Source organism: Chionomys nivalis, chromosome 5 (assembly GCF_950005125.1).
Source record: "Chionomys nivalis chromosome 5, mChiNiv1.1, whole genome shotgun sequence".
NCBI lineage: Eukaryota > Metazoa > Chordata > Mammalia > Rodentia > Cricetidae > Chionomys > Chionomys nivalis.
In genome coordinates, this window is record NC_080090.1 from 17,858,805 (window position 1) to 17,875,213 (window position 16,409).

The 16,409-nt window shown below is 41.1% G+C and overlaps 1 protein-coding gene across 4 annotated transcripts in view; it reads right to left on the reverse strand.

The window, feature by feature from the left end:
* Sdccag8 (SHH signaling and ciliogenesis regulator SDCCAG8) overlaps positions 1-16,409 on the reverse strand; it is a 196,160-nt gene that overhangs the window by 128,183 nt on the left and 51,568 nt on the right. For all 4 annotated transcript variants that reach the window (XR_009057151.1, XR_009057150.1, XR_009057152.1 and 1 more), the window contains exons 11-12: positions 16,052-16,186; positions 12,278-12,394 (exon numbers count right to left, since the gene is read on the reverse strand). Coding sequence is in view for 1 of the 4 variants with exons in the window: in XM_057770330.1 (XP_057626313.1) it covers positions 12,278-12,394; positions 16,052-16,186 (252 nt within the window). In the remaining 3 variants the exon portion in view is untranslated. The remainder of the gene's footprint in view (positions 1-12,277; positions 12,395-16,051; positions 16,187-16,409) is intronic.

Below are 16,409 nucleotides of genomic sequence, written 5' to 3' on the forward strand. Positions count from 1 at the left end.
GGACATGACCCTGCAGGGGCTGTGAGACATCAGTGTCTTCCCCTTCCTGACACAAGGTGGACTGTTCTGCTCTGCCACACACTCCTACACCACATGCATAGCCTTGCTGCAAACCTATACAAGAAGAGGGCCAACTGGTAGTAGACAACATCTCAAAAATTATAAGGCAAGCAAAACTCTTGGTCTTTATAAGGTGATTGTTTCAGATGCTGCTTACGGTCAAGGAGAGCTGACGGACATAGTTGAGTATTCCTTTAGGATGAGACATTTCTGACCCTTGTCCGATAAACCACCAATGGCTTAAATCAGTACATACCTCTGATAGCCCTAAATTGGGGGAAAAAACCTATGAAGGTGAGGAAAATATTCTGAGGACCTGAAAAAAATATTTTGTTTTCATTTTCATCATTAAAAACATACTTAACATGCTAGGTCACCTGTTTCTCGAACAGCCATATTTCATCCTGTGGATACATTCTAAAGATGATCGCCAGCTGTACCAACTGTGCTTATCAACAGGAGTCCGCAGACAGATCCCCTTTATCATGAGCGCACACCCATGGGAGACTCTGGCCAAGGAGGTTGAATTACCTGTTTTGTGGAAGCTGCCAGATCCCCAAGTTCAACCTTTACAGTCCACTGGTGCTTAGTAGTAGCCTGAATTAATGTTGGGGTTTAATCCTTATGGAGAATTAAATGATAGCTGCTTTGTAATTAAATTCAACTGTTTGAAAGGCTAGACAATTGTTTCCCTATTAATCACAACAGAAGGAATCTGATCTAAAGTTGCTGAGAATAAAATTTCATCCTTATAATCTCAACAGAGTGTCTCTTTTATGAAAGTGAATAACTGAAAATGTGAACTGATACTTGAGAGAATATGTTCTGTAAATATAGAAATTTAGAACTAGAGAGAAAATTTTGGTTTACTTATCCAGGCTTCACAATTCACATGGGGAAAAAATTCCTGCATCACTGAGATGTCTGCCCTTTGCCAAAGCCAGAAGTTTTGAGGCAACCATGTGGCTCAGTGGTATGGTAACTGCATGAGGCTTCAACAGCCAGCACCAGAAAAAAATATTGCCTTTAGATTCATGATAGACGGTTAACCCCTGCATAATCTGTGCTTCATCCTTCATTGTAAGTCACTGGTAATTCTCCATGTATCAAGACAACCCAAACATTAATTCTCCTAGGAAACTAATTGGAATGTTGGAGATCTTAAATTTTCTGGTAGACATGGTAAAAGATGCCTGCCTGTAGTCTGCCAAGGCAGGAGGATGACTTAAGTCTAGGAGCTCAAGAACAACCCAAGTGACGCAGTGAGAAGCAGCCTCTAAGAAGGGGAGAGGCTAGTTGACACAGGTCACTGGCAGAGCATGAAGGCCTGAGTTTGATGGAGGAAGGTCATTGGGTAATAAAGAAACTGCCTTGGCCCATTTGATTGGCCAGCCTTTAGGTGGGTGGAGTAAACAGAACAGAATGCTGGGAGGAAGAGGAAGTGAGCTCAGACTCGATAGCTCTCCTCTCTGGAGCAGATGCCATGAAGCTCTGACTCAGGATGGACATAGGCTAGAATCTTCCCAGTAAGCGCACCTTGGGGTGCTACAGAGATTATTAGAAATGGGCTAAATTAATACGTGATAATTAGCCAAGAAAAGGCTAGATATAATGGGCCTGGCAGTGTTTAAAAGAATACAGTTTGTGTGTTGTTATTTCGGGCATAAGCTAGCTGGCAGCTGGGAGCCGGGTGGCAGGAATACAGCCCACAGCTCCCAGGCCAGCCCACAGCTCCTTCTACATGGGTTCCTTCCCAATACCATTTTAAAATGTGGTGTGGCAGGAGATCATACAAAGGAAATTCAAAATGACACGAATACTTCCAGAGTATAACACTCTACCAGCGCTTGATACAGGGTGCTCAGTGTAGGCAGACAGTTAACATGAGATCAGCACGGTGAGGAAGCCCAGCTCCACAGGCAGACGGCCTAAGACTGCACCGGGATATGTTAAACAATGCTAGGAGTCAGCAGACAGATTTACTTTGACTGTGTCTCCTTTTTCACTCCTTTGCTCAAGTTGCCTTGTTGGTCCTTCTAGCCAAATGCCTTTGTCTTCCATCTGTGCTAGGCAACATCCTGGCCACCTTGCAAGGATACCATCATCCCCTCTTCCGAATCCCCAAGTCCATTTGTCGTTTGCTGTTACTGACATAAGAAATATATTTGCATAGCTACCTTACCCTCTCCCTTTTGACAGAAATTCATTACAGGCCAACAAAATGCACAAAACATATGGCTGTTAGATTAGGGCAGCAAGTGAAGTCTAAGGCAATGGGGTTCTTAATCTGTCAAGGTTTTGTTTTCTTCAAGATCTAACCTACCATCTTTCTTTAAAAATGAATCTAAATGGCCATATTAAGGAGAATAGTGTAAAAGAATAAGAAGGAACAAAAATGCTTAAGATGTGTTAACTGAAAAAAAGGGAAAACAAGATCATACCTAGGCTGTGTTTACAACACAATATCATAGTTGGATATGAATAAGAAGCAAAAGGTAAAACAAACAATTTGCTCCATTGTAAGATAGAGCCATGGATTCTGTCAATGTGCCTGTGTTTGGATAGTAAATACTGTCTTAATTGCATACACAGGTATTAATCAGTAACACTCATGCTGGATATTGGTGCTAATATTTCCAAACCATTAAGGCATGGGGTAGCTGTCCTATGTCTAATGACTGTCAGCTTGCTGGCCTGCAGGGACACATTCAACTAACTGCTGCTACCTGATAGCAACCAGACTTGCAGGCTTGCCAGGTGAGTAGACACTGTGAAAGCCCAGCAGGCTAGCCTGGTGAGTCAAGACTGAAAATAAGTATACAGAACTCAGTTTACAGTCTTAAATTCCCATCCAAAAGAAAAGGTTCATTAACAAACACTTCATAATGTGAATTACTTCTCAATGATCATGTTTTGTTTTCTGTTTATGCTTTGACCTCTTAGCCTGAGAGCAATACTTTTAATTGATACCAATACTGTTCCTATTTATCATTTAATTCTTTAAAAATAACTGTGGTAAACAGAATGATCACCTTTTCTGGAAAGTGAAATTACAGGTAAAACCCAATCCTATGAATGTCTATGTATGTTTCTATGTTTTAGTCTGAGGCATATATATCCTGTCACCCCAAACAACTGGGAAAGCATTAGCCCGCAGGTGAGGGCTACAGACTGCAGGGCCTCGAGCCCCATCTCTCCCTTCCCCTCCCCCACACTGACTTGGAGTTGCTTCTCTGTGAAGACAAAGCAGAAGCACAGTCTCACTTATTTATGGCTAATTCTGTGATTTTACCAACACAATGCTGACTTAAACGAAAGCTTATTTGGCACAGTGCTTTAGAAAAATAAGCCCAATAAATCGAAACCTTTATTAAGTAGAGATATGTTAAATTCTCTGCATAATCCAGTGAATTCTATTTTCCACTGGAGCATCACCCAGAATAAGAACAAAAGACGGTGCTTTATTAGACAGACGCTAGGCTGAAGAATTTTCTCAGAAATCTCAGTTAGGCTGTGATAGGAGCACAAATTTCTCTAAGTATGCCGAACAACGCTTGAGGGCATACTTAGGGAAGCTTCATTACATCGCACACGTGGAAGCAGATTCTCCCTCGTGGGCTGCAGCCAGCGTGAAGTTCACACTACATTAATTTGCACTTGTCGATATGCTGCTTTGCAAGTATTCTTACGGCATGTTCAAATGTGTACTCTGCCTCCTCGGCTAGAATATAAACTCCCCAAGGGCAGGAGCTGGGCCTGCAGTAATTTCCCCCTAGTGTCTAGTAAGCTGGTCTGGGTAAGCCATGCCCCCCCGGAGCTGCCGCATGACATAGGAGAAGGGATGGCAATACATAAGAAGACTACGGCACTGAAAGAGCGTGAAGAAGACAGGCAAGCAGCGCTGTCATCACCAGGACCGCGTGACTGCACGCGCCAGAGCCATGCCCATGTGGCCCCGTCCCAGGCACTGTGTGGAGGGAGAAGTGCGATGGCAGGTGGTAGCTGAGTCTCTGAAGTCTAGCTCTCAGACTTCACCCATCAACTCGGGCTGCTGAGGAGTGTACAGCTTCAGAGAGATCAGAGCTGCATGAGATTTACTCTAATCTGTAGGTGCTAAAGTTACAAGTAGAAAAGACTAACACTGCTGCTACCCACTCCCAACAGATAGGATGGTCTATTGCTAGGGTGTTCCCAGAATCAGACAGTGGACTCCAGAGGCTGATAATCTAGGTCTCCGGGTACATTACACTGTTACTATAAAAAAGGAAACGGCTCCAGGAAGCTCGGTCCATGGCCCGCTGTAACAGTCTATTCCAATCTCCTTACTCTCAGGGAAGCTGTGCTGCCAGTCGCTGTAATCTAACTGCTGTGGTCCTAAATTTCCACGTTAAACATCAAGATCAGATCCTCAGAAACAATCAGTCCTAACTCGCAAGATCGTAATGCAGGGTTTCGGGCTTTCCTACACAAGAAGGTACATATCTCCAACCTTCCTCTAATGTTGGTATTTCTCGGGTCTTAACTAGGCGTGACTTTTAGGAGCTGCCATGTTCCCTTGGTCTCTTTGCAAAGCTTCACCAAACACAGACAGACAGATTTCCCCCTGCCATCTAATGAACTCATCCTGAAGAGTAATTCCTGTGTTGACACACTCTGCATGCCGGTTCGGTTCTAAAGTGCCGACTCATAGTCAAACAGAGGTGAGCAATTTTTGAAGCCTTTTTAATTTTTTTTTGTTCTAATTTTTCCAAGAAGAATTTTCTGATGTTTTTGTGTATGTGACCATACTCTTAAGTATTTACTTTGATTACTCCACAAAGGTACTTGTAACATTAAATGTTTCCTACTCAGTGGTAAGTAGCACTCTAAAGTTCTACCATGTGCAGTACTGCTAAGAAAAGCTACATCTGCTTTCTTCTGAAAAATAAAATGTACATGAACCTATAAATTAAACTGTAAAGAAACAATAATGCTGTGTTATTGTACCTTCATCTGAGCCACATGCCATTATTAAGTCGTGAGTCACTATAATATGTGGACAGACAGCCATGTTCTCACCTGGCAATGCTATCAGATGACTGAGAGAGCAGAGACAAGGCATGTGCACTGCTCTGTGCAGTATTCTAAAACTTGTAAGTTATAAGTCAAGGCTGATGTTCTCCAGTAAGGCATTCTAGTAAAGGAAAAGAACCCCCAGCCCGGAGGAGGGCTAGCCAACTCTTCCTATAAAGTAAAGGAAAAGAACTCCCACCCCAGAGGAGGGCAAGTAAATTCTTCCTATAAAGCTTAGATAATAATGAAAATATTTGGGTTTTGTGGGCTAAGAGGTCTCTGCCACACATTCTCAGCTTTTTTTTTTCCAAAAAGATTTTTATTATTTTTAACTATGTGTATGTAGGTGGGTGCGTGTGCATGTGACTGTAAGTTCCAGCAGAGGCTGGGGTGTTGGACACCCTGGAGCTGGAATTACAGGAGGTTGTGAGCTGCCATTGTGGGTGCTGGGAAATTAACACAGGTCCTCTGAAGGAGGAGCAAAGGGTCCTAACATCGAGCCCCACTCAGCTCTGCTCTTTACCAGGGAAGAAGAGCAACATGTAGGTAATGTTCCTGTGTTTTCATAAAATGTCACGTGTGAAAACAGGCAGTGAGCAGGCCTAGCAGGAGTCTCAGATGGCTGACTGATACAGGGAGCAGAGGCATCAGTCAGGTGGACACGGGTCCTGCACCATTACTGCAAGGTGTGGCAGTGCACGGCACGCTCTCAACACAGTCTCATGGCGCTGTATGAGAAGTCCTTGCAGCTAGCTGAGATTCGAGTTGAGAACAGTCTGGACTACATAACATGCCAAGTTCCAGCCTAGCCTTGGCTACATGGTGAAACCTTGTCTCACAAAACCAAAAGTACAAAAGAAGGGCCTGGTATTTGCAACTTACGGCCTCACAATCAATGTTCCACAATTTTTAGTGACTTCTATTTGAGGATTCATAGATTGTCCACAGTCTGATGGACCAATGGAACATCAGTTCATCTTTATGGTCTTTCTGTTGTCACTGCAACCCTGGAACAGTTCTCAGAGAGGTGTCTCCTCCCGTTTCTGTCTGTGCCAGCCTAACTACTGCTGGGATTCCCACCAGGATGGAACCAGGTCCTGTAAGTGGGGAAAGCTCGTGCTCTAAAGTTGTCTTTGCCCCGAGCAGGAGCCTAGATGTGAATGTGGCTGCTGGGGCGTGTCTGCACAGGTGCATGTCAGGACAGGACACAGAAGTGACACCCATGCTCTAGGCTTCAGTGGAAAGCCTTTTGGTCCTGGATCAGGAACAAGTACAGATCCACAGGGTGGAGGCTATAGTCTCTTTGGGACAACTACCCGTCCCCTTTAGAATACAGGAGACTGACTCCCACACTACCTGATGGGGCACAGTGCCTGGAAGAAAAAAAAAAAAACAGAGCTGCTTGGGGGAGATGGGTCAGTGAGGAAAGCACTTGGGGGAGATGGGTCAGTGAGTACTTGCCATGCACGATGAGGACTTGAATTTGATATCCAGAACCCAGGAAAATGCCATCCAGGGTGATCAATCATTTCTTTGTTTTGAAGTTTAAAACCTGATTTTTTATTTCTGGTACCACTCTAGCAATTTGCAAGGCAATATACTTGATATAACAAAGAAAAATAGAAAGAAAAAAAAGACAAAACTACAACAGATAAAGACCTCGGGATACACATCTAATTGACACTGCCTGCATTAATAAACAGCTGCAGGTCTTGTAAACCATGCTGTAACAGTCCTGAAGAGGAAGGGTTTCCTGGTTGAGCTGGAGTGACATTTCTGACCAAGGACCACTGTTGCTTCTGTGGCTGATTTTTACATTCCTCCAAAGCATTTGGTATAACTGTCTCAGAATAATCTTCTGCTTCCCTGACAACTTACCTGATGTGAGAGTCCCCTCTGTATGCTATTAATATTTATTGTTGCCATTGGTTAATAAAGAAGCCACTTTTGGCCAACGGCTTAACAGAGTAAAGCCAGGTGGAAAATCCAAATAGAGATGTACAGAGAGAGCAGGCAGTCAGAGAGAAGCCATGTAGCCGCTTCAGGAGACAGACGCCGGATGCCAAACAGAACTTTACCAGTAGGCCACAACCACGTGGTGATACACAGATTAAAAGAAATGGGTTAATTTAAGATATAAGAGCTAGTCAATAAGAAGTGTGAGCTAATAGGCCAAATAGTGTTATAATAATATAGTTTCTGTGTGATTATTCTGGGTTTGGGCAGCCAGGAAATGAACGAGTGGCCTCTAGCTACACTTACCCTTCTTTCTCTAAGAACTGGAACCCTTTGCTGATGTTTCTGCTACCAGGCTCACAGTCATCACCACAGGGACTGCCTGAGTGTCCTCCACCAAAACTGCCCTCCTGCATGGATCCATATTTTGATTGCTGTTGCCCAACCTAATTATACTTCCCACCACCATAGCTACCTCTACCAGATTTTCCTCATCCATCATAACAGCCACCATATCCTCCTCCTCCACTACTGTATCCACCACCATGGGTTCCATATCCTGGTCCACCATCACCATAGTCTCCTCTATTACTACAACCAGGACCACTACCATAGCTGCCACCATCACCTCTAAATGCACTATATCAACCTCCATAACTACCTCTGCCACCATAGCCTCCTCTTCCACCAAAGGTTCTACAAAAACAAAATTACCTCTACCATGTCTCATTTCCTCCACAGTTGTCAGATCCACCTCCTTGACAACTCTGTCATCAGTGGACTGCCTTTTTTTTAAAAGATGAAATGGCCTTTTTCACTTCACAATTATGAGACATTGACAGCTGGCATTTCTGAACAATTTCATCAACTTTGTCATGGTCATCAAAAATTATAAAAGCAAATCTCTTTGTTCCCCACTCTGCTTGACTTCTAGAACTTTGATGGCTTCAATTTCCCATACTTTTCAAAGTATTCTCTCAGATTCTATTCTTCTATATCTTCAATACCAACAAAAATTTCTTGTTTGTTAAATGGGCTCCAGGCTTTATAGCCTCCTCTCGAAGAATGGCTCTGTAGTTCCAGCACAGGCCTACCAACCTTTGGTAGTCCATATACAATTGCTTCACCAACTCTTCAATACAAGAGTAAGTCATAAAACCAAAATCAATGACATGTTTTGTTGAGGGTTTCACATCCCCACAGTCTGAAAAGGTGGCCCACTTCTCAGAACGTTCTCTTAAGCTATCATCTGTAGTTCCAACACTTAGATCATTGAATAAACAGTTTCCATAACTGCTCTGCTTTCTTTGGGTCATCTCCCCACCTCTATGCCAGCCTCAGTAACAATGGCCTGGAGACAAGTTGGGGTGACTGGGCAATAGTTTTCCCTCCATTCTGAGGCTTGGCTCACCTCATTCAACTGGAGTTCTATATGGGACTGAGAGGAAGACATTGGAGCGGGGCATCTGTAATCCCCCTACTAGTGGAACAGAGACAGGATGATCCCCAGAGCTTGCTAGACAGCCAATTAGCATAACTGGCGAACATCAGACCAAAGAAAGACCCTGTCTCAAAGGAGGTGATGGCATTCCCAAGGCTGACAGCTGAGGTTATACTTTAGCTTTCATATGAATGTGTATACACTGAAGAAACACACACACGCACGCACGCGCGCGCACACACACACCTAAAAACAAAGAAAACTTAGAAGCTGAAGGATCACATATGCACCCTCAGTTATGGAGCACCTATGAGGATCTACATCCAGTACATTAATCCTTGTGCTACATATAGTTCCAAATTAAATAACCAATTTAAAATACCATGATGGGGAACAGGAAGCAGAGGAGGAAGAGGAGAAGGCTAAGAGACTAAAGAATAAAGAAAAGAAAGGCTTCCTATTGCAGCACCTTTAACACCACGCTTCTCTTAACCGTGACTTACACTGGCCTGACGAAGGCTAGAGGCTGGAAAGGCGCATCCTTGAGACTCCACTATGTAATTGAAAATTGACAATTCCCAAGATGTACCCCTCATTTCCAGTCAGCTAACCCAGCAATGCCAGGTTAAACCCAAAGCTCAGAAATGTTGTAGTCTGCATTTCAGAGTCTCTGGTCCCCTTCTTGAATGCAGTGAAAAGCAATGCCACATGGTAGCCACGTGCTCCCATAGTGTGGCAGGGGATGAAAGTGTAGCTCTGTAAAGTGCAAAGAGATGTTTCAGAAGTATAGAGCACACGCACAGCCTTCCACAGGAAATAGACAATAAAGAAAGTTGATTTTTTTTTTACTCAGCGTTCCTTTCACCTCCTTTAAATGAGGATAGTACCTTAGCATTTGAATTGACAAAGAACACCTGCCTTGCATTTTGGAATAAGCCAACTGCGAAACATTTTTGAGATAAAGAAAGTGAACATTGTCTGGGTGTCACTTGCTACTAATTATTGTCAATATTGCTCAGTGTGGTAATATCATAATACGAAAATTTCCTTCATGAATATAAAGTAGTTATAGATAAAATAATAAATATAATGTTTGACATCTGTTTTAAAATTTTCTGCAAAAGGAGAAGAGGTAGAGGAAGACAAGGAGAAAGAGGAATTTGTAAAAGATAAGATGGAAAAAGCATGACAGTGGAGGTGAAGCTAAGAGAAAAATTCTGGGCTGGCTGGAACAGAAGTGACCCAATGATGAATGTAAGCACTAGAAGCACATAAGTTGTTTATAACATTCCCTTTCATATGCCTTTAAATTCCCATAATGTGTGTGTGTGTGTACGTGTATGTACCTGATATTTACCAAAAAACAAACAAACTAAAGAAAAAAACAAAAAAAAGAAAATCAAGGCACAAAGTTCCCAGTCTCCACACCAAACGCCTTTTGTGCTTCTTCTGCAGACGCACCCCTGAGACCGACAGCGTTCTCTAAGCTGGAGCGATACAAAGGAGCTGATGGGAAGGATAAGTCACCCATGGGTCCTAACACAATATAAAAAGAAAAGAAGAAAGTGGGCGGAAGAGACTGCCATTGTCCCTCCTCTAACCTTTCTTTCTAATTATGCCAGAGTCAAGGCTCAGGTCACGAGGAAAATCATTTTGGTGGTCAAGCATTTGCCCTGTTTTGTGTACATCAAAGAGGCTCTTGTTCTCACCACATTCCGATCTCAGTTTCCCACCTGCTTCCAAAGCCCATCAAGTGGCCAGATTAGCTAAAATATGAATAAAATGACTACATTATGGGGAAGACCTGTTTGCAAACCAAGAGCCAGGCCTCTGGTTGTGATGACTGTATGATGTGTAAGGCTTTAAAACTGAATATGTTTTATATCATTGTAGATATTTCAGATAAATGCTCGCCACGGCTAGCTTTTCAAAGCTAAATGTAAATTTCTCTCCTGGGTGCAGATGGTGGCCAAGCTAAATAGCTCTTCGGTCTTACAGACAGAAGGTCAGGTCATGGCTGAAAGACCAAAGAACAATTGCTTCTTTGCTGCTCCAAATCATCCAGGGAATGAGAAGCTACGACTTTCTCAAACTGTCTGTTCAGTGCAAAACAGTTACAAAGAGTACCTACAGGATCTCCTCGCAGTCTGCCCCAGGAAACGCGGAAGCAGGCAAAGTCCCCTGACCCTCCACAGGCTGACTCCTAACCACTGTCCCGCCCCACCAGAGGCGCATCTCTGTCTACACTGCATCACTAAGGACACTTGGAAACTTAGTATTTCAGACATCCGGAAAGAGTGGCAAAGGAAAACCATTCCCTGCAACTTCAGCCTTTAGGAAGAGACAGTGTGCTAAAGATAGACACTGGAGATGCTTTTAAACTAAGCTATCATTTCCAAATGAAGCTCTCCTTGTTAGTGTACCATATTTGTTTTTTATCACTAAAACAGGACAATGTAATTTTAAATCATTCCCTAACTCTTTGCTTCTGTGTTCTATTAGTTGAAAACATTATACTTCTAGAGTGCTGTATAATAACTCAAAAGATATTTAATACTGTTACAGGATATGCCAGCATAGCTCTAAAAACCTGTGGGCATCAAAAAGAGGAAAGCGCTTCATTGATTTAGTAGTCCCAGGCTTTCATGCCTTGGGGGGAAGAACTTGCATTCCACCATCAGGTACGCCCCCAACTGGATGAAATGAAGCCTGAACACGCTAGTATTAAGATCTCCAAAGTCTTCATATAGTGAAATCAAAACTACTTTTATTCTGGTTGTCTGGGCTTCATTTTAGCACTAAGGGTTTCAGCCATGATTTGAATTTTTTTTTTGCACCAAACTTCATTAAACTTCATTAGCATTTTCTTATTTAATCCTTTCCCCAATTGCCTTTATGTCATTTGTCATCAACAGCTGATGGGCTGAAAGGGAAAATATGTTGAAAATATGATAGAAAGCCTTCATTAGAAATATGTTGCAAAATTATCTGGAGCAACTTACTTCTAAATTGTAAGGATATCTCTAAATTATTGATACTGATACCTCAGTCTTATTATTTTAATAGAATACACAATCTGCTTTTCTTGGCTATAAGGAATACAAACCTTCAATGGCCTATAACGTAACATAAAAATAGAACATCAAAAGTCAATCTGCCATAACTTTCTCTTTAAAAGCCTTCCTCAGAGTCAATTAAAATTGGAGTATCTACACACTCTCAACAGAGTTCTAACATAAAACATCTGTTCAAACTGAAATTGAAGCAAGTAGCATTTCCCCTAACACTTCTAATTCCACTGTATTTAGGCTTCCTGAACAAGCGTATTCATGGCTATCTTAGTGAAAACTGCTTCCATTCTGCCAGCAATCAATTTGATTGACATATTTACATATCAACTCATCTCATCTTACAAATTTTAAAGTTTTTCATTTAAAATTGGATGCAAGTTGGCATCTTTGAAGAACTTTATGTACGTATATTTTAGGTTCAAACTGTGCATTAGAACATTTTTTAAACTTTTCTAAGTAATAGATACATATCCAAATGTATATTTATGAACTGTCAAGTTGGAATTTCATATGCAAGCAGTTGTATTCTTGCCACTTCACGTCAGGCAAATATAAATGAAATTCTTTTAATAGTATGAACTGGGTACTTACATTAGTTAGAAACAATACAAGAGAAACAAATAGCTAAGGGAAAAAGCCACACCAACTCCAGAAAACATGTCACTGATACAATAGCTGTGTTTGTGTCATTCCTTACCTCATCTTTAATTTCAAGATCCCTTTGAGATTTTGCTTTGTATTCTCTGTGCTCCTTTTCTGCCTCATCCTTCTCCATTTTCGTTTTATTCAACTGAAAACGCATTTCTCCACACACCTGTTAGAGCATAAAAACAGATCAATAGCCTCTGCAATCGGCAGAGCAATGCCGACAATTAGATCTTTTGGTGCCCCCTAGAGGACACACAGATAAAGTACAGCAAGACTTTTCTAAGTATTAAATACAGTGTAAGATTTGAAGGCAATACAAGGAATTATTGTTGTTTAACATTCTAAATCACAACAATGAAAGGTTAAGCCAGTGAGATGAACCAGCAGGTAATGATGCTTGCCACCAGCTTGAGTTCCTGAGTTCAACCCAGGGTCCCAGGAAAAGGACAGAACCTACTCCCTTCCTTCAAGTTGTCTTCTGACGTCCCTGAGTGCCATAGCACAGTGTGGCCACACAGGAGCATGCACATGCACACATGTGCACGCACACACGCACGCACACACGCGCACACACACACACGCCCCCTTGCGATCAAAAACAATAAAATAATGAAATGCATAATTAAGAAATTGAAGTAAATTTTCAGGATTATTTCATATAAAGTAGTTTTAAATAGCCAGGTAGTGATAGTGCATGCCACTTTTAATCCCAGCATTTAGTTAGAAGAAGCAGGCAAATTTCTGTGAGCTCGAGGCCAGTCTGGTCTATAAAGGGAGTTCCCGAAAAGCCCAGTCTCAAAGAACAAAAAATAAACAAATGAATAAAGGGCCAAAAAAGTCTTAAATAAATATTATGAACAAAAGACACTAACATCTAAAATTATACTAATATTGGTAATTAAAACAGTTAAACTATGTTATTATTTACACATATGGTCAAACATTCTCTCTATAATATAAAATATTTATTTGTATTTGTTTTCTTCACAGACAGGGCTTCTCTGTGTATTATTGACTGTCCTGGAACTTACTCTATAAACCAGGCTGGCCTTGAACACAGAGGGCCACCTGTTTCTGCCTCCTGAGTGCTGGGATTAAAGTCGTGCTCCACCACCCGGCTGAAAAATATTTCTTTAAAGACTTCATCAGTTGAGCTTTTAAGGAAAATTATAAGGATTTTTCCTTGCTAATAGACTCTTTACTGATATTGAGATGTACAGCAACAGAATTTACTGTTAACATTACAGATAGCATCAATCTTACTGTCATAGTACACAATATGACTTAAACACTATAGAGTAACTTGCAGTAAAAGCCATATATTGGCTTTAAGCACACTCTACAATTATAACTGTATATAAGAGGAAAACATGCATTAAAATGAAGTAACTATGATATATCATCATATAATTAATGCATACAACACCTTTAAAATGTTGCAAAACATTATGTATGCAATTTGGTTTTTTTCCCTCTAATCCAGGTCACTGCACACAGAGAAACATAGTTGAAAAATAGAATTACCAGTAAAGCCTGAGGAATGTCGAGTCTTTGCCGAAACTAAGAACCCACGGAAAGCTGGGTTAAATTACAACCCTTTCTGATATTCAAGTGCAGTCTTTATGGTCATATGGCATCTAATGGTTATTCTTGCCTGTAAATTTTCAATTTAACATTTCTTCAAAAATGATGGTTTTAGAAGCTTCAGAAATTAGTTTCATCATTTTTGAGATTAAAATATAGCAAAGTATGAAATCTATATGTCTTCCTTTGCTCAAATAAAAAGCTCTTTAGAAACAACAGGCGCTGGAGCAAGACAGATGTGCAATCAGCAGTCAGAAAGTAGAGAAGAAAGAATGACACACATGGTCACACATGTAAGCACGCGCACACCACACACACACACATAATTAATCAATCTTTAGTGCAAGAAAGTTGACTTTTCCATTCAAAAAATTATAAACTGAGCTCCCAGCTCAGTGGTGGTGGTGGTACACGCCTTTAATCCCTGCACTTGGAGACAGAGGCAGGTGTAACTCTGTGAGTCTGACTCAGCCTGGTCTACAGAGTGAGTTCCAGGACAACCAGGGCTGTTGCACAGAGAACCCTGTCTCAACACCCACTCTTGGAAAAAAATGAAAAATAAAAAATTCTAAACTGAAAATACTACATAAAATTGAAGAGTTACATAAAAATTTCTCCCCCATTCCAAACCATTTGGCGTAAGTAGGTCGACAAGTTAAGAGGAAAAAGTGTCAAATTTCTAATATCAGAAAATCAGTTCCTCAACTGCGGTAGCAAGGCTGCTTATCTAAGTAGTCTCGTCTTCTAAAGGCTCATTTTATTCCTCAAGTTTACCTCTCGCTTGCTTAGTCCTCATTGTTTACTTTATTCATCCACACACCTGAACTTCTAAGATGAGTCGAGGCATTATACTGAGCCGGAATTACCATCTCAGGCTTGGAAACTATTCTAAATTCATTTAGTCTATTACGTCACTCTCTGGTGTTTGAGTCCTTGTGGACAGCTGTAGGGCCCAGAGCTCATTCGTTACTTCACGATGCTTCATCAAAGGTGTCTCCTGCAATGACCCACAAACCAGTGCCACAGATTTCACCTGCAAACCCCTTCCAATGCCCATTCCTCCACAGACCCCACTTCTACCCCAGTCTCCAGACAGACACAGAAGATATGCTAGCAAACAAGAACTTCTTAAATCCCTTTGTCAGCAAGCATGACTTTAAGGAATTGGAGAATTAAACCGTGAAAAGAGAAATAGCTCTTTTTGTAAGTTGTATATGTACAAATTAATGTATAAGCTAAAATATTTCTGATTAATTATAAAGTAACAATGAAATAAAATGTATCAAAACTTAAGAATATAGGTTATAAAGTTATAAAATTATCTGTGAATTTAGTGGTAAAGAAGGAATTGATTTCATTTATATAATTATGTATGCCAATATTCAGTTTCTTACTAGTCAAATGATTTACGTGAAACCCAGATAAACTAGCATTCTTAAGTGAGTTAAAACCATTATACTTCACTGGAAGCATAGTGCTGCAGTATTTTAATATATAACTTAAGCATTAATAAAATAAGAATTTATACTAAATCTAAGATTTAACTAAAAGTTTAATCTAAACTCTTGGTTTTAGAAGCAGATCTGAAAATGAAATGAGAGGAGAAAGTTTTATATCAGGCGCCCCTTCCAGGATGTCTACCCCTTCCAGGATGTCTACCCCTTCCAGGATGCCTACCCCTTCCAGGATGTCTACCCCTTTCAGGACGTCTTAAATAGTCATTGGGAAGACCAGCCGCACGCTGTCTGCAGAAAAACAACCACTCCTAGTTAAATAATGCAGAAAAGAGAGCTTCGTTAAGGAGTCCACAATTAAGGCACTATAACTCCCAATCACAAGTCTGTCTTTGCCAATTATTTGGTATAAATTATCCTTGGATTTTCAGTATCATGGAGGGGATGCTTGTGCTGTTCGCTGACAGACTCACTAAGTTGACTCTTATTAAATAACAAAACTTTTCTATTCCAAATTTCTTCCTGACCACACCAGGAGCTTTGGATATTAAGGGAAATGGTTTCAGAGTAGACGAGATGCCTCAGACAGTATCTGAACAAGAGGAAGATCCCACAGCGGAGAGAAAACTGACTCTGATTTCTAAAGGATTACCATGGCCATGGCATGTGTGTGCCCACACACACGCACACATAAACATAAACACACACACTAAATAAATCTAAACAAAAGTATTTTCAAAGAAAATATGTACTTAAGCAATTAATAAACCAGGTCTTGCTCAGACCTTTGAGACATCCACTTCCTGAGAAGCAAGCCGGCTCTGAACGTCCTCCAGTTGGCTGACAGCCGAAACCTTCTCCCTAGTCACCGTTTCCACCTGGGCCTCCAGCTTGGCAATATTCTGAGATAGGATCAATATCTGTGAGGAAACAAAGAATTCAGCCATGGTAATTGAAAAGTATTAAAAAGTCATTTCAATAGTCCAGTGTCCGCACTGTTTCTGGGCTCCGTTATTTCTCTGTGGCCTGAATATGTCCACTTCTCTACTTCCTCAGCTCACCTCATCACCTCAAATACCTCCTTCACTCCTGACTCTAACTTATTGGGAAAAGGTGTCCGATGATAAAGTCCAAAGGCTGGTG